The sequence below is a fragment of the Ceratotherium simum genome, chromosome 12, assembly GCF_057802395.1.
Source record: "Ceratotherium simum simum isolate JZ-2026a chromosome 12, ASM5780239v1, whole genome shotgun sequence".
NCBI classification, from domain to species: domain Eukaryota; kingdom Metazoa; phylum Chordata; class Mammalia; order Perissodactyla; family Rhinocerotidae; genus Ceratotherium; species Ceratotherium simum.
In genome coordinates this window covers 64,866,201-64,890,113 of record NC_141911.1, presented here as the reverse complement: position 1 = coordinate 64,890,113, position 23,913 = coordinate 64,866,201, and the positions used below count along the sequence as shown (strand labels likewise).

At 38.2% G+C, this 23,913-nt stretch overlaps 1 protein-coding gene across 3 annotated transcripts in view; it reads right to left on the bottom strand.

Moving 5' to 3' along the window:
• Positions 1 to 23,913, bottom strand: part of NDST4 (N-deacetylase and N-sulfotransferase 4) — a 238,459-nt gene that overhangs the window by 36,927 nt on the left and 177,619 nt on the right. For all 3 annotated transcript variants that reach the window (XM_087437693.1, XM_087437695.1, XM_087437694.1), the window contains 3 exons: positions 22,486 to 22,668; positions 6,338 to 6,434; positions 358 to 481 (listed from right to left, as the gene is read on the bottom strand). In XM_087437693.1, the coding sequence (XP_087293819.1) occupies positions 358 to 481; positions 6,338 to 6,434; positions 22,486 to 22,668 (404 nt within the window). The remainder of the gene's footprint in view (positions 1 to 357; positions 482 to 6,337; positions 6,435 to 22,485; positions 22,669 to 23,913) is intronic.

The following is a 23,913-nucleotide window of genomic DNA, read 5'->3' as shown; positions in this document are numbered from 1 at the left end:
GACAAATTATGTATTTAGTTTAAAAAAATTCTAGGCACAGTAAAATAATAATATGCTTAAGGAGAATTTTAAATATCCTTATGAATAATTCTGATGAAAAATATTCCATAATCCTCTTTATTCAATCATATTAATTTACCAGAAAAATATTATCATTATTGCACTGTCCAAATCAAATTATAGGCAACAATGATTAAACATATCCTCATTATAAATTAATTTCTAATTCACTGTGGTAGAATTGAGTGTAACAAATTTATTCTGTAATTATGCAGGTGCCATGCATACATCTATAATTGCTCTGCTGTGATTGAGCATATGTTAACAATGGACTTTATTGTTTGTTATTTTTCTTACCAGTCAATTCCCTTGTGATAGTTGTTCCCATTAAAGAATTGAACTTCTTCAAATGTTTTGGGGCTGGGGAGATTGCTGATGATGGAAGGGTGCATAAGAAGAAATAGATAAAGTGCAGTTGTTCCTATTACAAAAAAGGAAGCAAAAGGTTATATGGCAATAAAAGAAGAAACAACTATTATTTTAGCAAAATTTTTGCTCAAAAAATAATATTCAAAAGACCAATTCTTTCAAGTGTCATAATAATTTCCTTAAAATCTATTAGGTGCATTTCAGGTGGCAACAACCTAAGTGTTCTTTTATTAGACTTTACTATTCTATTTACGCAAACACCTGATTTAAGAGTAATACACAGCCAAAGTAAGGCAGATGTAAGTTACGGCAAGGGGAGAACTTCAGAAATTTGGTGGTTCAATTTCCTTGCTGGAGTCAGGTGAGTGGTTAAAGCATCAAGGGAATTTCACGCAATAGCTGAACCTGGTGGGTCCTCAATTAATATTTACATTCAGATCAATTAAATTAAATCAAACTATTCAACAGATGTTGACTGGTGCTACTCTATGAAAGTCTTTGTAGTAATGATTGGTGATAACTCTAGATAAGAAAAACACGTTTGCTGGTCTCAATAAACTTAAAGTGTATGTGTGGCCTTGGGTCAAGTAAACAGGTAATTGACATAGGGAGACAGGTTACATAATGAGAGGACCAGAGTGCTTTTCCAATACATGAGAAAATGGGCGATTTAGTCTTGGGAAGTCAGTGAAAGCTTCCAGGAGGAAGCATATTTTAAGGTTATACCTTAAAAACATAAGTATTCCTGGGCAAAAGACCTGAACAGACATTTCTCCAAAGAAGATATACAGATGGCCAACAGACACATGAAAAGATGTTCAACATCATTAACTATCAAGGAAATGCAAATCAAAACTACAATGAGATATCACCTCATGCCCATCAGAATGGTTATAATTAACATGACAGGAAACAAGTGTTGGAGAGGATGTCGAGAGAAGGGAACTCTCATACACTGCTGGTGGGAGTGCAAACTGGTGCAGCCATTATGGAAAACAGTATGGAGATTCCTCAAAAAATCAGGGATAGAACTACCATATGATCCAGCTATTCCACTGCTGGGTATTTATCCAAAGAACGTGAAAACACCAATGCATAAAGATACATGCACCCCTGTTCATTGCAGCGTTATTCACAATCACCAAGACTTGGAAACAACCTAAGTGTCCATCAAGGGACAAATGGATAAAGAAGATGTGGTATATATACACAATGGAATACTACTCAGCCATAAGGAACAATGAAATCCAGCCATTTGTGACAACATGGATGGACATTGAGGGTATTATGCAAAGTGAAATAAGTCAGAGGGAGAAGGTCAAATACCATATGATCTCCCTCATTAAGTAGTAGATAATAACAACAACAAACAAACACATAAGAGACAGAGATTGGACTGGTGGTTATCAGAGGGGAAGGGGTGAGGGAGGAGGGTGAAAGGAATAATTAGGCACATGTGTGTGGTGACTGACTGTAATTAGTACTCGGGTGGTGAACATGAGAACATGATGTAATCCATGCAGAAATAGAAGTATAATGATGTACACCTGAAATTTATACAATCTTATAAACCAATGTTACTACAATAAACAAACAAACAAACAAAAACATAAGTACTCCCAGTAAGGTTGAAAGAAGAGGGCAGGATGCTGAAAGGATGGCCACTTGAATGTTCTACCCTGGCAAGGTGGGGCGATCAAGTCTGATGACTGAGGCATTAGGCTGAACATCTAGCTAACAGAACCCACTGAGTCTACACATCACAGAAGGCTCAGATGTAATCTCTGAACACTCTTTCCATTTGAGTTGGGCCAAGGACTGAGGGCCATGGCAGAAAGGATCATGAAGTGACTAGGTCTTCACAGCTGTCATAATTCAAAGCTTCCCTTCTGGAAAAGATTATTCCTTTTGTAACACGTTGGATTTAGGAGAATTTGTTGGATTTCCCGGCCCTAGGAGAGCTGGAGATTTCCTGGCCCTACACTGGTGGCCTGGCAGAACAATAATCATTGCAGCTGGGGATCTGGAAACAGAGAAGATCATCAAAGAATTTGCATTTTGTTCTAATATGTCTTAAGCTCATAGGAGCAAAGGCTACTGTGCTTTAAGTATTAATGAGATTGCCACCTATTTAGATCCTCACAGCTTTACATGACCACCAAGATTGAGTAGAGATCTGAGTCGTTAAAGGAAAATAACAACAGATCTAAGAGGACCAACCATCTTAGATGGAAGAAATGTTAAGACATCCAGTATGGGAGGCTCCTAGTGAAATGGGAGGGCAAAAATTAATAAATGCTCTTAAGGAGATTTAAGTACTAATTTAAAAAGAATTTAAAAATATGGAATCAAATCATATAAACTCAATAAAAAAATTGAAGGAGTTAGAACTAGTTAAGAACTGAATTAGAATCCCAAAGGACCAGGCAGAAGAACTATCTTAAACACACTGAAAAATACCGACATGAAAGTTATGAGGGGCGATAGCAGTCTTGAAGAACTGATCTGCTTCTGAAAATAATAGGAGTTCAAAAAGGAGAGAATGTGAGAGGAGGAACAAAAATATTCCAGGGAGAAGAAATAAACTAAAGATTGAGTAGTATAGAGTAATAGCTGGAAGGGGGCAGGGAATCCAGCTGGGTTCTTTCTACATCCTTTTTAGAGTGGGCCCCACATGAAAATGTTTAACTGACGATGAGAATGAAGCGTGTGTGTGTGTGTGTGTGTGTGTGTGCGTGTGAAAGAGAGAGAGAAAATGAGACAGAGAGAGAGATTTTTGAGACACACAAGAGAGTTGAGAATATTGGTAGTTTCATATCCCTGAGATGTTGAGAATAGATTGATCCAGGGCACAAATAAAGGAATATTTTTGAATTATTGCTGAATATCATAAAATAAATACTTCATAACCTCACTCAGTAACACGTACAAATGTTTAATCACCCCGATGGTCACAGAATTGTACCCAGATCTCCCTGGGCTTCAGAAAGCCAAACCCTCTATGTTCTGAGCTATACACCTTCATGCCTTCAGGAGCAGGAGGGACATCAGGAGGCAACTGACAGGAAGGGAGGAGAAAGCACTTTCAACTAGGGACAGTAGACATGTGGCTTGATATTCTTATAATCAGCCATAAAATCTGGGTCCACCACTTCCAAATGTATATATATATATATTTTTTGTGTGTGAGGAAGATCAGCCCTGAGCTAACGTCCATGCCAATTCTCCTCTTTTTGCTGAGGAAGACCAGCCCTGAGCTAACATCTATTGCCAATCCTCCTCCTTTTTTTCCCCCTTTTTTCCTCCCCAAAGCCCCAATAGATAGTTGTATGTCATAGTTGCACATCCTTCTAGTTGCTGTATGTGGGACGCGGCCTCAGCATGGCCGGAGAAGCGGTGCGTCGGTGCACGCCCAGGATCCGAACCTGGGCCGCCAGTAGCGGAGCGTGTGCACTTAACCACTAAGCCACGGGGCTGGCCCCAAAATGTATATATTTTTTATTATCACCTGTGTTTTCTTCTATCCTTGACACTCGTTTTTATCCAATGTCTTTTTTTTTTTTTAAAGATTTTATTTATTTATTTTTTCCCCCCAAAGCCCCAGTAGATAGTTGTGTGTCATAGCTGCACATCCTTCTAGTTGCTGTATGTGGGACGCGGCCTCAGCATGGCCAGAGAAGCAGCACGTCGGTGCGAGTCCGGGATCCGAACCCGGGTCGCCAGCAGTGGAGCGCGCTCACTTAACCACCAAGCCACGGGGCCGGCCCTATCCAATGTCTTTGATATAAATATTTTCATGGAGGAGGTGGAACAGGTCTCATACCTTGTGATACTCTAAAAGAAACTTTATTGTATTTTATATAAAATCAACTTCTTTTTAGTTTTGCCAAAGTAAGTTTACAAGGGTAAGCCAGTAAAATCATGAGAAACTCCTATTGAAAATGAGGACACTGAGCTTCTGGAAGATTTAAGGCCAATGAATTATGCTTTTAGAATTATTGTGCTAAATTTAACCCTTTTAGAAATCCTCTCCTACCCTGGTAATATCAAAATTTGACCTGGAGTCATGAAGGACGACTGTCTGTCCAAAGGATTCTAGAAGGACTAGGATTAAAACTGTGAGCACCATAAACCCAGGCCTCTCCCCGTCCTCTCCCCGATTTTCAGCTGATGGGAATTCCCTCCAGGAGTCTGCATTGGAGAAGTGGGTTATCTCATCCTTCCATTCTCACCTCGCAACAACTGAGCAAATAGGGGTTTGAAAACCACTTTCATATTTCATGTTTATTGAAAGAGATGCATGGGCCATGTTTAAGTTGTTTAAAGACAACTTTGCATTGAAGGCCAGATACTTAGCATTTATCTGTGCCCACCCTCCAGGGAATTTACAGCCTCTGACAACAGCGAGAGTTTTGCCACCTGAAGCAATAAGGAGAACAAAAGAAGCTTCCAGACTTCTAGGGTTGAATGGATTTTAAGAATTATCACAGCCATTTTCACATTAAAATAGCATTTTTATAGCATATAAAATATTATCATCATCCAATTTCTTTGTTTTAACTTGTTTGTTTGTCTTGGGAAAACCAAAACCAGCTAAAAGCTTTATTATTGCCATACTGGTAGGTCAAATATTAAAATATAAAGGTATAAGTTATTGTCTTTCTAAATACAAACAACAAGGAGGAAAAACAGATTTATACTTACTAATCTGTAATTTTCTAGCAGAACTAAGAAGTAATAACATTCAATGACACATGATAGAAGATATGTCTTTAAATTAAATTTGTAACATAATTTTACAACACAGGAGTGTTTTGTTTCTTTAGTAGTCATTCCAGAGTTAGCACTGCTGTAAGGGAGTTGGTAGCAAATTACTGCACATTTTAAACAACAACAACAACGAAAGTGATGTATCTGGAAATACATGCTTTTTTCACCCCTCTCTGCACATGTGTAACTTACTGTTGTAATATAATTTATATTCCTGGAGGAATAAAAGATTTCAACAACCAATATCTAATAGTCTGGAAATTTTGCCCACAACCTTTAAAATGATCTACTTGCTGGTGTTACGAATGTCTTCATCTCAGCCAGGCTTATTTATTGTGACTGTTTGTTCTGTGTTATGGTTTGTGCACTCACTGATGAAAATGCTTCTAGTCAAAGTAGTGAATTCAAAACACAGCAACTCAATAAAAACTTTAATTAATTGGGACATGAGTAAAGTGTATAAAACTGTCACATACTCAAGAAAGTATAAAATATTCTAATTGAAAGTGTCATCTCATTGGTGAAATACTTTCACTCTCTTTTACTACATTCTTATACACTAGTGCTTCAGCACACGAACAAATACCAAAGGAAAAAATGTCTGATGAACCTCAGGTGTAGAGAAAATAAGTCCAAACCATATTTATGCCTAATGATTATTTAACAAAACAAAGCACACAAGTAGAATATTTGAAAGTAATAATGGCAGTGGCTTTGAAAAAAAATAAATTTAAGACTGATGTGCCATGTAAAATAGTTTGAATCAAGTCAAAGCACTTTTTTTATAACTTAATTCAGGACTTAATTAGGCAAAGTCACAAAAAGTAGAAATTAAAAATCACATACCACAACTGTGACACATAAACTCAAAGTGGTTAAAAATTATGATGTCTGTTGAGCAGTTTTAAAATCTAGAGTTAAAAGTTTAGTCCTTAAGTCTAATTAATAGGCAGCATTAGGGTCCCTTTGAGGTTCCTGGCATAAAGATGATCCATAGGGATGAAGAGCGACACAAATATGAACTTGCATGGGTGTCTCAATATTTCACAAAGCAAAACCTAATCCAGTAACACCACATGACAATATATTTCATAATTAAAAAAAAAAGAGTGCAAGCAGCACAATTGGCTATTCTTACCTGTTTTTTGTGGCCCGATTACAAGGAACTTTGGTAAGTGGTCACAAGTTTTCTCTCTGGACCAGATGTCTTTGTGCCGTTTATCATCGCACGGATTCTGCGAGAAGGAAGAATAATCCATCTTACTGTGTAATGAATGTCTGGCCCTGTTCCCTAAAAACTGTTCAAAATACAGGACAAACTTCTTGCCTGATACCTTAGAGCTGGGCCTAAGACCCTGTTTTTGTTCTCTGATTTCCAAATGGTTTCCTTATAAAATGATTGGCACCTTCCTTTCCTTCAGGGCTGGAGGTCAGGATCAAGTCGATCCTGCCATCATCTTCTTCTCATCTAGGTTCTAACTGCTGAAATCCCACTTTGTTTCCGGATTCATATTTTATGTCTGTATACCTGAGTCTTGTCTTAACCTAGATTGACCATAGTTTCATGGATATCTGGTTCTGTCCTAATCTTTCTTATGTTTTTTTCCTCAGAGGCTAGAATGCCATCCTTAAACTCCAGACATGGCCAACAATTCCTCTCCTTTTCACACTACGTGTTATTCTCTGCTGAGCTAGCCGCTCCCATCGTTTGGCCACACTCATAAGCTGACAACCTCCAGATCAATATTTCTAGCTCCTACCTCCCTCTTGAGCTCTAGACCTATATTTTTAATTGCATATGTGTCACTGCTGTGTAGACGTGGTGAGGAAATTCCAGACCCAACATATCCAACATATTCATTGGTCCAATTTTACCCCCATCTCAACCTTCTCCTCCCAGACCATTCTCCATTTCATTCCATTTGAGTGACCAAACTTATCATCTAAATCATAACACTTTTGAGAGTTAAAAGGGCCCTTAAATGAAAATGATACCATTTTTGAAGTATTTATTGACTGACAGATTGGTTTTGTTATACCAGTAATATAAATAATAATTATGTTCAAAAATCACTTTCACAAATAAAATTCTTTCTGAAAAACATATGTTGGGCATTAGAACAATTATAATTTTATATTTATTATCCAAATATTAAAAATGACATAATATGACTATTTATGGTTCATATTTATATACTTTAGCCACATCTTTCTCTAATACCATGTCACCAAAGTTCGTCTGAAGAATAATTGTTTTCACTATGATCTTATTATGTTTCACTTTTCCATAAAATTGCCTGCAATCCTTTTCAAAGTTGTATTCATGGTTAATAAGTTTGAAAAGGCTGACACTTTCAATTGACTCTTCTCTTAGGCCAATACATTTTTAACTGGGGAAATATTTTCTCCATAGGGTTGAGATAAGCTCAGAGTAAATTTGGTTAAAGAGAAGTATTTTCAATTCTAATTGTTTCCCATATTGAAATGTCTAAATATTAGAGACCAAATATTTTCTCAGTTATTTTTCATTTAGAGTGCCTTTCCTTGACAAATATTTTTCAAGATAAAACTTATCAAGTAAGTTGTCTTTAATTATGATTCTTTTGACTATTTTGCCAAATATAGGTGCTGCAAAATCATAGACTTCTCAATATTATTCCATTCCAGCACAGACTATATAAGTTTATCTAATTAAATAGAAAATCCATCAGGAAATGCTTACTACAGTTGAACTTCCCAAATTTAATTAAAGAATGCCAAATTAAACCCCTATTTCATTTGAATTCTCATTACTTAATTTGTTTAGTCTCCTCCTTTCTTGCTTTGAAGTTTGTTTTTTTTTTAAAAAAAAAAAGATGGCAAAAGGCACTAAAGGAGAAAAAAATGTTATTTAAATATATTTTTTCTCAAAATAATATTTTTCTCAAAAATAGTATTCAGAGCCAATTCTTCTTGATGTCCTTATATAGACTGAAGGGACCCAGATCATCCTTACATCCCACAGAATTTAATGTTGATCTACGATATTCATGACATGATGTTAACAGGACCTGAGAAGTAACAAGTGGCAAGTACTCTGGCTGCCTTGGTAAGATGAGTGGACTCCAAAGAGTGGGAGATAAAAGTTTTAGGGGCCTATCACTTTTGGGGTTTCTAGAGGGCCAGTGGTCTCAAGCACGCCAGGACATCCTCTCCAAAGTGAAGGGTGTATTATTGTACTTTGCAACTCTTACTGCTAAGAAAGAAGCACAGTGCTTGATAGGCCCTTTGGGTTTTGAATGCAACATTTTATTGCACTAGAGAACACCACTCTGAGTTACTGACTCAGAGAAATGACGCAGAAAGCTGCTAGTTTTGAGCGAAACCCAGAACAAGAAAGAGCCCTTCAAGAGGTAAGGCTGAGGTACAAGCAGCCCTCCCACTTGGACCATACATCCTGGCAGACCCATGGTATCATGGTATACGTATAAAAGGATGCCAAGTGGAGTTTGGGTCAAGCCCCAGAGGAAAATCACAACGTACACCCCCTAAGGTTCTGCAGCAAGATGTGCCATCTGCAGTAGACCATTTAAACAATCACTCCTGGTATCTACTGGGCCCTGAAAGAGATAGTGTTTGTAATGAATTTTTTAAGTGATTATGTAGCCATCACTGGCCATGATGAGCTGAGTATTGACAGACCCACCAAGTCATAAGTTCATGTGTACCCAGTAGTAAGATGGCAGTGGTATATCTGGGATTGATCTCAACCTGATCCAAAAGCTACAAGTGAGCTCTACAAACAAGTGGTCCAGACCCCCCACATCACCTTCACTGTGCTACCAATGCCTTTCCCTCAGCTCGTTGCTGTAGTTTCATGGCAGGCTCCCTGTAATCTGCTGATGAAGAGGGAAAAACCCAAGCTTGGTTTGTGGATGGGTGGACCCATATGTTGGTAGAAGCCTGCTATGGACTGCTGCTGCGCTACAGCCCGTTCAAGGATGCTCCTAAAAACCAGTGGCTAAAGGAAAACTTCAATTGCAGAGTTGTGGGCAGTGTCACTCACTCACTTTTTTGTGGATAGACTAGTAGCCGAAGGTAAGGATATAACAGACTAATAGGCAGTGATTAACTTGTTGGCCAAGGGACTTAAAGGAGCAAGATAGCAATATTAAGGCTAAGAAGTTCTAGGGAAGAAGCATGGGGCTGAACCTATGCTAGTGACCAAAAAAATGTGATGATTTTCGTATTGTACATTAACATACACCAGAGAGTATCCAACGTAGAAGAGTGCCAAACAACCAAGTGGACAGGACGATTCAGCCAGTTCCCAAAATTCCCACAAGTGACCTAGCCTCTGTCCCCAGCCAACCCAATGCTGAAACAATGGGCTCATGAATGGAGTAGCTCTGGTAGCAAAATGGAAGCCATTCATGGGCCTTCTTCCTCCAAGTTTGCTAGTTACAGCTGCTGCTGAACATCTGACCTGTCAGTAACAGAGACCAGTTCTAAGTCCCAGAAGCAGCACTGTCCTGCCACTTAGTGGGAAATTGATTACAGTGACACTTCCACCCTGAAAAGGGCAGTGATTCATCCTGATCCTAGTTGACACGTAATTAGAGAATGGATTTGCCTTCTCTGCTCACATGGTCCTGGCCATTACCATTATGCAAGGCCTCACAGAGCGTCTGACTCATTGACATGCTATCTCACACAATACTGCTTCAGATAAAGGACCACTTCTGGCAAAGGAAAAGCAGCAGTAGGCATATGCCCATGGGAGTTACTAGTCTTACCCCATACCCCACTATCCAGAAGCTGCTGGCCTGATAGAGTGGTGGGAAGGCCTCTTAAAAGGTGCAGTTGAGGTACCAGCTTAGAGATATACTGTACTCCTTAAATCAAAAACTATTAGTTGGTGCTGTGTCTCCAAAGGGTAGTATGGTTGTGTCCAGGAATTAAGGAGTGGATGTAGGAGTGGACCCATTCCCCATCATTTCCAATGACTTACTAGGAGAATGGGTACTTTCTATCCCCACAATGTGAAGGTCTGCAGGTCTAGGAGTCCTAGTTCCCGGAGCAGGGATGCTTCCACCTGGAGACACAGGAAGAAGCTTACCAACACTAAAGGCTGCAGCTGCTTCCTGTTCACTTTGGGTTCCTTGTGTCAGGAGGCCAGCAGGCATGGAAATGAGTTGCCCTCCTTACAGGGGTAATTGACCCTGATTAGCGTGAGAGGTAGAACGGCTACTATACAGGGAGAAATGTCTTTGGCACTCAAATAATCCACTGGGTTACTTGTTGGTACTTCCATGTCGTTTTAACTGTAAATAGGAAAGTACAGCAACCACAACCTGATCAGTGCTGGGCAGGCACCAGAACAGAGTCTACCACAGTGTACTCCTTGCTTCACAAGTTAAATTATCTTTATCCAGGTACAGTCTTTCTCTGTCATAATTCCCGGGGAAATTTACGAGAGGAGAGTTAATGGGACAAATGAAAGCCACTGGTACTGCAGTTGGTCCTGAGACTTTACCTGACTCGCCAGGCCAGCCATCTGGACCAGCAGAAGTGCCAGCCAAGAGCGGAGGAAATCCAGCATAGGGGATAGAGGTGGGAGACAATGTGCATTGGTTTCAGCTTTGGGACCAACTGCAGTCCCAATGGGGTTGCTGTTTCTCCCAACGACCCTCCTTCTGTAAATTTCCCCAGGAATTACGCTCACAGAATCCTGGAAAAGTCGTTCCTGAAAGGAGTGAGTGTAATATGAGAAGCAAGTAGAGCTAAGTGGTAAAGTGGATAGTGGTGGATGCTCTTTTCCCCACTGAAAAGATTCTCTTTTCCGGCCAGTGCAACACTCTACACCCATTTGCACCCCATGCCCAACAGCTGCCAATGGCCCCCAGCCAGGGAGACTGAGAATTGCCCTTGGCCAATAGGCACCACCTGACAGGAAGCTATGCATCCCCTCACCACTCTCCAGGGGTGGCCCACAACCAATGACTGACTGATATTGGGCTGTAAAAGGCTGACCTGCTTGCCTCAAGGTGAGGCAATTAGTCTGTGTGATTGGCTCTCTCCTTGCAGACCAGGTCAAGTCTAGACTTTAGCTGAGACCACATCTTTGCTCAGCTTTTCCCCCTTCTCTATCTTGTTCTACTTTTTTCCTTATAGGTTTTTTCTGAGAGCATTTCCTCAATAAATCATTTGCAACCAAATCCCTATCTCAGACTCTGCTTCTAGGCAACACTAGTTTGACAGTGACCATTCACACTCTGTGAAATTAAAAGATGCTCTTGATCCGAAGGCATTTTCCATCTCCAGCTTCCACTGGAACAAGAGGGAAGTGCAGTATAAAAAGACTAGTAATGTATAAAGACAACTGCATTATGTGAGAATTCACCTTGGAAAACGGCTATACGTCTTGGATTTCTTTATGAATTCATCTATAGAAATTGTGATAAAAAAAGTTAATTACAGGCCAATAAACGACATTTTTTATCGATTTTCTATAGTAAGTAAAATTTTATTTTACTTTTACCAGTGTCTCTTATTTTCTGCAATCTTTCTTATTCAGTATTCAATCTCAAACCCTCCATAGTCTAGCTTTAGCTGAACTCTCTAACCATAACTCACCGTGGCAGAGAAGACTAAAATATCTAGTCTCCTTTTCTTCCTTCAGTAATGACACATCTCCCATTTTGCTTAGTCTATGGGTTCCCAGCTAGAGACTATATTTCACAGTCTCTCTTGAATCTAGCTTTCGTCCCATGAATAATTTCAGTCCAAAGGAAACTGAGCCAAAATGACGTAAAGTATCTTCTTAAGGATAAAGCCGCTCTCTCTGGATTTCCCTTTCGCACTCACTGCCAGGTGTAAAATGGCTCCAACTGCAGCACATTGGGTTCAGAGGTGGAAGCCACAGACGTGTTGAACACTTGCCAACCTGCGGCCCTGGATGACATATGGGACAGAGTTGTCTCACTCTCCTAGACTGCCTGCCCATTTTTAGACAGTTGTGTGAGTAGGAAATGCATTTCTATTTTATTTAGCCATGATATTTTTTGAATGTCATCATTATAGCAACACTGCCTGTACTCCAGCTCAACGAATTTCAAAGCACTCTCCTGTGACAAGGTAAGAAACTTGTGCCAGAATTGAATTACTGCCCTGCTTGCTTCAACAAGAACATCCAACTAAGTACATGTTGACACAAGCTTCTTGTCTCATGGTGAATCAGCAACGAACAATTCAAGCCTGTTTATGGACCACACTTTGAGTAGCACAGCTCTGGATTAACCATTGCCAACACCAACCGAATGCTTCAGTTATCCTGTACTCACTATTGTAGATATACTCAGGCCTGCACCTCAATCTTCGAATAATTTTTCTGTGCAATGCTCTTATTTTTTTCCCAATCCATAATCAAAATTTTACCAATTCTTCTAGCTTAAGCTAGTATCTATCATAAACTTTCCCTATTTATTTGAGCAGCAGCATAGCCCAGTTAATGAGTGTGAGCTTGGAAGGGAGACTGCCTGTGTCTTAAGCAATTTTCCTAAATTCTCTGGGGCACAGTTTCCCTATCTGGAATAAGTGATTGATGGTATCCACCTCACATGGTTACTGAGAGCAATAAATGAGTTAATATATTTAATTAAAAAGTGCTCTATAAAAGAGGGTGCTTATCATGTGATCCCACATTAGCCCTTTTTTCCCTTTATCCAGAGTAGTTAGGCAATTAGAGCAAGACAAAGAGGTTACTCTTGCTGATAAACTGGTTTGTTGTGGATGTCCGCCTGTGAGCAGACTTCCTGGTCCACTGTCAGAATGCACTCCACCTAAGGTAGCTGCTCTTCTGCAGGAGAAATTTTACCTCGTAGTCAGATGGTTAGACTTCCGGGATGCATGAGTTACTTGATAGCAAAATAGCCCAGAGTTTCTTCAGGCAAACTTGAGGATATATGTGGCTCCACCAGATGACCCAGAGACCTTATATAATCCTAATTCAGTTTATTTCTGGATACACTTGCTGTCTGGCTCTTGCAAGTCATCCAATTAATTGTTTTAGCACTTGTCATCATTCAGGTCTCTTCTCAAATACCACCCCACGCAAGAGGCCTGCCCTGACAACACAGCCAATGCGCCTCCTCCCACTCCTGTCTCTCTGTGACAGCTTCCTGTCAGATTCTCTTCACTGCATTTTAGTACCTGAAATTATTTTACTCATGAATGTGTTTACAGTAATTTTATATTATATTATATATATAAATAGTATACTTATATTTATAATAATTGCATCTCAACCAGAATGTAAGTTCTCTGAAGAGAAGAACTCTGTCTGTCTTCTTGGTTGCTACAATCTAATACATAAGAGGTGCTTGATAAATATGGGCTGAAGGACTGATTAACTGACTTAGGACAGGCATGGTCAACATTTAGCAATAGGCATACATGGATTTTGATATATGTTAGAAAACTAACATAATACAAACTATGTAGACATTTTACTTCCAAGACTCCAACCAAAAAACCATCCAGTCTCCAATGACGTCTTTCATGGTGGCCCCAGAAGCTAGATCTTGCTGTTTACTCACACCATCACTATGGAAGGTAAACAGTATTTTCCTCATATTATCATTTAACCTCTACATTTATTCCTCAACTGTATGATAAATATTAAACAACAGGAAGGCAGTTCCCATGACCTGTACTTATTGAGTTTCCCCACAAATGATTCAGCAAAGAACAAATCTCAAAGTAGGTGTTAGTTCATTTGCTCAAATTGTTTCTTTGTGCTCAGCAAAGGTAGATGAGCAGACTGATCGATTATTCAGGGCCACTGCTGCAAGTCAAAGTCTTTCGTGAGATCCTTCTTAGTCCTACATGTTCAGCTAGACCACTTAGTTTCTTTATGGCAGTGTACATGTCTTTGCCATTCAAATTTCCGCATGCAAAGCTGGTGAAATAAAACATTCACAGAAATAAGCAGATTCAATATAAGACTTGAAAAGAGTTTTCCTTGACTTTAACACATAGAACGTGGAGAACCATGCTTTGTTTTGGCAGACAAAGACACTAGTTATTTCTAGTTGTGCTTCCCAGGAAGTTATGCTGATAGGAGTAAACTGTCAAATAAAATTACCTGGGTGCTATGATGTTATAATACTTGCTGTTCCAAAGGTCTTTATTACTAACAATTTGATTTACGTTACTTGTTTTTCCTGTAGCTGTCCTACAGTCCGTGGCGTTTGTATACTGCGATCTCGGCAGCCTGTTCTTCTTTTTTTTTTTTAAAGATTTTATTTATTTTTTTTATGTTTTCCCCCCAAAGCCCCAGCAGATAGTTGTATGTCATAGCTGCACATCCTTCTAGTTGCTGTATGTGGGACTCGGCCTCAGGATGGACGGAGAAGTGGTGCCTCGATGCGCACCCGGGATCCGAACCCGGGCCACCAGCATTGCAGCACGCGCACTTAACCACCAAGCCACAGGGCCGGCCCAGCCTGTTCTTCTTTATAACTGCATTCCTTCTACGTTTTGCTATTTTAGGGCTTTCCAGGTGCCCATATTTCTTCTTTCTCCTCTTTTCCTGGTGTGTTTCCCCTCATGTCTGTTAATCACAACTTTATTAACAGATGTTTGCATTTCCTATTTTATAGTCTGAAAATGTTTGTTTAGACTTTTCCTACTCTGACTTTCCTCATATTGTCTGAATATTTGAATAACAGCCAACATAATGTCTAACTTTTATTGGTTACCTTCTATATTCCAGGCACTCGCTTGACATAGATTATTTCTAATCCTCAAAGCAACCTGGCAAGACATATTATTATCCCTTCTTTATAGCTGAGGAAGCTGAGACGCAAGGTGTCTTATTTAGGTCTTGTTGAAGGTCACACAGCAAGTTAACTTCAGATTTGGAATCCAAAGCAGGGTTATCTCTGCAGTTAAATTTTGTGTGTGTGCATGTGTGCGTGTGAGAGAGAGAAGTTTCTGGTAAAGATTATGGAGGTCAAAGAGTCTTCCCAAGAAAAAGCAAAGCATTTCATTGCACTTTCATACTTTGTTCCATTGCTATTCTTTTAATTTTAAAAGTCAGAAAATAGCAAAGCAATTATATCCCTTTTCACTCTCCAATCTGATTGTTCCCTGCATATCTGAAACTGCTATAAACAGTAATTTACTGTTTTAAGTATCTAGCACTATAGATATATTGAAACTTTGAAAAAATATTCAGTTAAAATTGCTATAGGCAGCTATAGTTACAGCACCAGTCTAGTGTAAATGCACGTAACTCAGCTCTCACGCAGGTGAAGGGGACGCAGGTGGCTTTTGTCCATGGCATACATGATGAGGTGTGGCAGATGTACTTGTAGGTAGATGTAACTAAGGTGGACAGAAGATTCCCTGAGGTGATGGACCAGACTTCGAAAGGGCAGTAAATTCTGATGAAATCGTGTTACTTAGAGAGTATGAGCATCCAGTTTTTTCCTCTCCAATTAAGGAAAAATTTCAAATTTACAATCAAGCTGAAAACACGTATTTTAGAAAATCACACTACTACCTTATCCTGAAGTTCGTATTTTTATAGAAAAGTGGAAATACCTTTTGTTCGCCTTAGATCTAGTTATTCCACCCTACACTGCCTTTTCTCTACTAAAAATCTGCTTTGCTCGTTGCTTCTCCACATCCTTCACTGACAAGGACACTGTGGAATTATCAATTAGATTGATTATCCCCTCTCAAGTCATGTACTTATTCCAGATAACTAGGACACATCTAGACCTTAATAGGTGAAACTTTAAAAATGCCCAGTGCTCATGGTAGAAGAATTATTTTAATTACAAATGTTTCCGAGGTTATTGGTTTCTTCTTCATTTCTCCTCTGCTTGCCTTCTGCTGTTCTGACCTCAACTGTTTAATGGAGAATGCTATGAAAGGTGTTTTTGTTTTTCTTTTTAAATTAATCTTCTTCCTCTCTATCTGGTTGTATTGTTTTAAAACTTCTTCTGCTTATTAAGTTTTGCCATGTACGTCTTTAAATAAAATCCTTTTCCAAATCTGTACTATAGAGACTGGTGACTTTCCATTTTTTGTCTCGCAATGTCATTTAAGCCTAATACAATCCATGCACACTGATGAGGAATTTTAATACACTAGGGACGTTTATTCTCAATGCTTCAATCAACAAATCCTTATGGAGAAACTCAGACACACACCATCTTTACAAAGACTAGACTCCACTTTCACACTATGTAAAACCCAGCCAGTCCATCAACTCCTTGGAAAGACCTTTCCTGTTTGAGTGCACTGATCTATAATGAACACTCTCTCCAAAGTACTCTGGGGGCACTTAATAGTCTGCTTCTTACTCAAACTTGTCTACTAAAGTACTCTGAGTCACAGCGGAGCGTAAATGCCAACCTCTGGGGGTGAGAGTGGGTGGCAAGGGGCCTGTGGCTCTGTGTGGGTCTAGGGTGAGAGCCCCACGAGTGCTGCTTCGAGCACAAAGTACCTCAGACTTATTTTAAACATCCATGCATTCTTCACCTTATTATATGCATGGTTATTTAAATAAATTGATCCTGTTGGTGTTTTCCCATGAAATACTCTTAAAGTAAAACTGACCCCAGGAGAAAGTGACAAGTTTTCTCTGTGACTCTGAGTACCTTCAGTCAGATGACTGCACACTCCTGCATATGGCACTTTATGTTATTATTTGTGGTTTTATGAATATCCTGTCAGGGAATCTAGATAGCCAACTCAGTACAAGAAACTGTGTTTTTAAACTTGTTAATAGGTTGGTCTAATACAGTGTATTCACTCATAGTATAATATTAAAGCTGGCAGACATTTCTGTAGGGCACATGCAAAAAATTCAGTTTCTATTTTTTTGTGTTATACTTGGATTAGGTGCTCAAAATATATTTGTTTTATGATAATTTTAATTCAGAAAATGTAAAAGCGTTATAACTTCATTTTATTTTAGGGAGACATCTGCAAGTATTTTTTCCATGACTAAACTTCAGTAGGTTATTTGTGGGGAGGATTTGACACTTGACAAGATTGTCTTTGCAACTGATTGACAGGAAAAGGAAAATCCATGACTTGTGTCACGATTTCTGGACGTCATAACGTCTCACAGTCTTGTATAATCAGAACAGTGAAGTGCTTCACTGTAAACGAAAGAATTAAAATTATGAGGAATTATCTACGTATATGGGAAGCATTCCTGAAAGGTTCAAATACTATGCTGAGTGAGTAAGAGAAATGTAAGGCAGTAATACATACATCAAATTGTGATTAGGAAAAAATATGTAATATTATAATGAAGTCTGTGCCTCTATTCTGCCATCTGTGAAGTGATAAATAACTATTCTGGCTGTTTCACTGGAAAGGCTAAAAGACAAATAAATGGAAGTGAAAAATGTGAAATTATAGATCCTTTATTTCTCCAGCTGTTGGGGTAATTACTTATGGATCAATCTTCCTTTAATCTCAGTGTCTCACCCACAAACAATTTCTACCACTTTTTTCTTGAAGATCTCACTTTTTCCACAACCATGAAGCTATACATGGCTTCTCTCTCTCATAGTTAGATTATTGTCCTAGCTTCAGCTCCTCCTTGTTCTTACCTGTCTTAGAAAAAGGCTTCTAGTATAATCTTTACTGGCCAACACTTTTTTTTTTTAATTACTTCACTCTCATCTTCAGAATCTACAGATAGTTGCTCCTTGTTGCCTATCAAATCCAAATTACTCAGGTAGCTGTCTAAGCTTTCCCGACTGCTTGTACGTGCTCCTCAAGGTTATTTCTCGTTACATCCCCACTCTTCTCCAAGAAGCAAGTGTGCCACTTTTATTGTTCTTCGTGCACATGCACACACACACACACACACACACCCCCCTCTGCTTTTGCTTATTCATTCCTCAGCTTTTAATGACAGCAGCTATGGTACTCTGCTAGATTCTAGGTTACAACATGAATAAACATAGTCTCACCCCTAAAGGTTTGCATGAGCTGGTATATGACAGGCAGGAGTGTCTGCAATACCGATGGTAAACACAATAATAGAGTCCTAAATAAGGTATAGAGTGGTAAAGAGAGGAATAAATATGAAGACAAACTTATAACTTCATTTTGTTCACATAAGAAGGAGCTATTTTGGTTTGTAAGTTCTATGAAGGCAAAGACCTTTCTTTTTATTATGTAGTTACTTCAAAAGTATGGGTCGAATAAATTGACCCTGAATTGACCATCAGATTATCCTGAAGTAACAAGATATCCCTGAAATTTCCTTCTACAGAGAGAGGTGATGATAGAAGCAGATGTATTTTTCTAAATGTTAAACTACCATCTTGGTGTGGTTGGAAGTACACCGGAGTAGCAATGAGAACACCTGAGATTTAGTCCTGACTTGTCCCTAATGAGCCTAATGACTTAGAACATGAAATTTCACCTCACTAGGTGTCATCCATTTTTTCTCTAAAATGAATAGATTGGGCTAGATGTCCCTAATTTCTTCTCCTGCTCTTATAATCTACAATTCTCTGTGTCAGCATTCCTTTATTCCTTCTAAGATACACAATAATAGAATCCACAGTGTATACGTCACTAGATCTTCTGATTTGTCTATGTCGCAGATATTCAAATCTCATGTCTAAGCTGGATTGCAGGATTTTGCAGCTCGAATCCTAAGGGTAACACACTCTGCTGTGCTTCCCTGCTGTAATCCTGGAGATGCTGGCAGGGAGGAGAGAGTGCAGCTCCTTGAGATTTCGGCTGGTCCCACGGGCAAGCCGGAATCCACATCATGCTTGGCATGTTTGCTGGCAGTGAGACTGGAGTGACGGAGTGAAGACTGAGACTGAGCTAACCTGACGGTTTGAGAGCTTAAAAGCATCGATTAGTGAATGTGCAAGAATCTGACCTTCCAACTGCCTCCACTTTGTGGTTTTGTTTCTACATGAGAGTTAAAAAAAAAAAAAATGAGGAAACCTTATTCTTTCATGCTTTGTAGTGATTATTCTGCCAAAACAAAAGGGGACATGAATTTACAGGTGCCTGTGAGTATAATTATAAAAGTATTACACACGAGGAACTAAACTGAGGAGGAAACACTAGCATAGAATTCCCTGTGTGCCGTCAGCACATTTTCTCACATAAACAGCTTTGAGAGAATCAGCCTCCACTGAGGGGAGCACAGACACCTTCTGTGGTGCATGTATCACGCTGCTCATTGACAGACAGTCATACTGCATTTTCTGATTAGGTGACAAAGCAGTGTCCCATACATAGTAGTTGCTGCTAATGAAAATTTACATAAGGAACCAAAGGAAATTAAATACATGTGAAGACGATCGTTTTGCACGTTTTTTTTTTTTAATTTGTGGTAATAAAAAAGGGTGAATTGAAAATCTAAGGAAAAATACCTGTTGACTTACTTTTTAAAAGTGAAATACGCTAAATAAGTAGTCATGTTTATAAATACAAAAAGGTACCTGAACATTTTATTTTGACAATATGTAACAAGAGAGACACATAATATTAATCTATCCTAATTCTGTAGGGTTGTGATGAATGGGCTATAACACTTAATTAGTGCTAGTTATGCTTATATGTTTTTTGTGAAATTAAATTCATATTGTATAAAGGATATGATGATAATACTTATGGCTGGTTTTTTTGCTATAATAAATATAAATATGAAAAGTAGAGATAAGCACCAGGGAAAGAAACTCAGAAAGTATTATGCACTTATCTTTACTTAACCATTGGCAGTGTTTTGGATGCTTATAATTGTCAAAGGTTATCAGATTTGCTTCAATAAGTCAACTGTTCTCAAAATCTCGTGTATCTGAATAATCCCTTCTTGAACTTAACTACCCTTCTGCTTTCTCTTTCTTCTTTTCCTTCTTAAATATATTTGAGAATATATGGCACTTTAGTTAATGGGAAATGTTTGCAATTTTATTTAATTTTTCAGTCAAAAGAAACCATATAAATAATATAATTCACATGATAGCAAAGCAAGTCTTTTAGTAAAAAACATTTACCCTTGAGCATTATTTAAATACTCTTATAATAAGCTATGTTTTAATAATATATATAAAAATTCCTAAACATATATAAACTACAGCAACAATAAGAAAAATTTGTGAACTCTATGCAGCCTTTTCTGCTTAATTCTGTCATTTATTAAGAACTTCCTAGAAATTTGCATCTATGATGCTATTCAAAATTAAATTAGTAGCTCTAATTTTCATTTATATCTCCAATCAACCAGCATAGTATTTTACATTTAACAAAAATTCAATCAATATTTAGAATCACCATGTTGACCGAATCATATTGGAGCTGGCATATCTTTGATTATATAGTCACTCTTTAGCAGAATGAACAGTATCACTGATATTGAAACAACATCAATAAATACAATTCTTTGTTTTAAAAGACCCACACAATATTAAGAAATAAAATTATCCATTAAAAAAGAAACCTCTTTTTTCCTAAAGGAAAAGGAAGAGTAGAGCTTGGGGCCATTGACTGAATTTTTATGTGTCAGCTGTCTACAACCTTTGTTAAGTTGGCTACTTTTTTTTTTTTTTTGGTGAGGAAGATTAGCCCTGAGCTAAGATCCGTTGCCGATCCTCCTCTTTTTGCAGAAGAAGATCGGCCCTGGGCTAACGTCTGTGCCCATCTTCCTCTACTTTACATGGGACGCCTGCAACAGCATGGCTTGATAAGCGGTAGGTCTGCGCCTGGGATCTGAACCTGTGAAGCCCGGGCCGCCAAAGCTGAACATGCGAACTTAACCACTACACCATCGGGCCGGCCCCCAAGTTGGCTACTTTTTATTGTTACTGTACCATGAATTATAGATATCTCATTAACAAACATGGATGAGAAAAGAACTGATATACTATCCATGATTTATCAATTTGATAACCATGTGAGCATTTTTGAGTAATTACTATTTATGGGACACAATGCTTTGCCTTTATGAAATTCAACATCTACTTGGTGTGACTGTATACACTCTAATAACTATGTCTTTATCTATTTATCTGTCTATTTAACTTATACACCAAACGTGTAGATGGTCAAGCAACATGTTGGAAGGGGAAAAGATTTAGAATGTGTAGTTCAATGTAAACACAAATGGTAAAAGGGCTGCTGAATTAATCATCAGGATAAGGTATGACTTACTGTAGCAGTCAGTTTTAAAACACATTTTCAAATATATCATAATGAATAAGAAGAACAAGAAAACCCTGCACTGACTTTGAGAGAAAATACTGCATTTTATTCTTCTTTCCATTCTCTAGAGCAACTAGCCTTGCCTTACACATAGTAGATGCTCAATAACCGTGTATTGGATGAATTCCTGACTGTATAGACACAGAGTGGCATGTAACATGAATTATGGAATAAAGAGAAACACATAGTCTTGAGGAGAGGGAGAGAGGACAGTAAAAAGTCTGTTTCACAGTGATTTCTCATTAATGATGATGCTACTCCTCTATCGACTGCTTAGCAGGGGGCTATTTGATCTGCTCTCTGCAGCAGGCTTATTGATTGTGTGGGTCAATGTAATCTGATGCATAAAGAACCAAGAAAGTGGGAGGTAGCATTTTCCTAGATAACTGTTAAGAAGCAGATAGTTTACATTTTCATGCATTAAGCCTGAGTGGCTCCCACATGAAGTTGAATTATTTGTAACAGCAATCCTAAAACTGGCAATTCTTTCTTTTATTAATAGGTCTGATCCTAGTAAAAGATTAGTTAGATTTAAAGAAATTTGAACACATATTAAAGATGGAATCTGTATGAGTACAAGATAAAAATTGCTTTTCTCTTTTTATTTACACTATCTGTGTTGTACACATATATATCAGGGTCTATTTACAGGGTCTTAGATCTTGGTGGCTCTTGGTTTCTATCTCCCTAAATACCCAATGCCTAATCATTTTTATTGTTAGTTAGTGCTCACATACACTAAATGTGAGTCCAAATGATTAACTCTGAGAAGACACCAACAATAAAACAACATCTTCAATGCAAACTTTCCAAACCAACCAGTCAAACAAAACTCCAGAAAAACAAACAAAAAATGCAAACACTTTTTATCCACGAAACAAACAAAAAATATTATTGAAGAGAATGAAACTATTGTATAAAAAAGAAGTTTGTGTTAAATGCCAGTTTTAATATCTCCAGCAGAGTTTCTAACACAATAATATTAGGCAATCACAAATTGCTTGTTTCTTTTCTCCCATCCCAGGATAGAACGCTCAATGTTACCTGCCAGAGAGGATCTTTTTGCTCTGGGAAGAGCTCAAAGTACTTGTGGGCTAGCTGCACTGGAGGCAGAGTTTGCAACTTCAGGTTGGTCCAGCTCTGCACGAAGTTGGCCAAATTCACAAAGGTATATAACCCTAGGCGGTCATTCCCGTAGTTTGACAAATGGGTCATGAAAATGCTGATCTGAAAGATAAATAAAAATGACCATAAAATATCATATGCATAAGCTCAAAAGCTCTACACAGCACCTCACCTAACCTTGGAATTTCATAAGAACTACAATTATCATTTTAGGTGGTGTTATAGACTGAATTGTGCCCCCCATCCCCCAATTCATTTGTTGAAACTCTAACCCCTAATGTGACTATATATATATATATTTTCTATAATTTTATTTATTTTCCCCCAAAGCCCCAGTAGATAGTTGTATGTCATAGCTGCACTTCCTTCTAGTTGCTGTACGTGGTACGCGGCCTCAGCATGGCCGGAGAAGTGGTGCGTCGGTGCGCGCCTGGGATCCGAACCCGGGCCGCCCGTAGCGGAGCACGCGCACTTAACCGCTAAGCCACGGGGCCGGCCCTAGACCAGTTCTAAAATTAAACACTTTTTCTGTATCTTTTTTTGCTTTAGATATATGTACAGGTTGAAATGGAATCAGACTCATAAAAACTTGTTTCTTTATGGTCTAATGAGGAATTTTTACTGCAAGAAAGAAACTATTAATGTTTGTATGGAAACTGCATTTAGCCAAAACTCTTCCATATTCATTAATCCTTTTACAATTTTTCCTATCTCAATATTCACTCGAAAAATATTATAGCGTTTCGGTATTGTACTTTTGTGGATCAGTGACTAGGAAAAAGTGAAATCTAGATTGATTGCTCTTGAAAGAGCACAAAGAATCTGAATGTGATTACAGACATGATCTCATATACAATCCATCAGAGATTACAGAAGAAATTAAAAAATACTAAATAAAGGAGAACTTGCGTAATCTTGATCTAAATTGCAGAGATTACTAATGTAACACATAAAAAGGGAGTTTATCATTTTCTACCATAAGCAATATCTTATACTTGTTCCTCAACTTCATATTATATTCATATATAAATATTTAAAAATTTTATTTTATTACTTATTATTTAGACATATAAATATTTCAGAGCAACTAGTATATTATAATTAAGTACCTTATTAAATTCATTAGAAAAGCAAGAGTAATATAAAGTAACAAATAATAACATTAAAGCAAATATAATGTGAAATTAACCAGAAAAATAATACCCACAGATCAGTATATAGAGGGAAAGTCAAGTGGCATGTGGCTAATTTTTGTATGGATGCTCACTGACTCTTGTTTAAGAGTTTATGTTTGCTGGTGTGCTTATTTGGGTTATTTGGGCTATTTTGGAAATAAAAGTGGGTTTG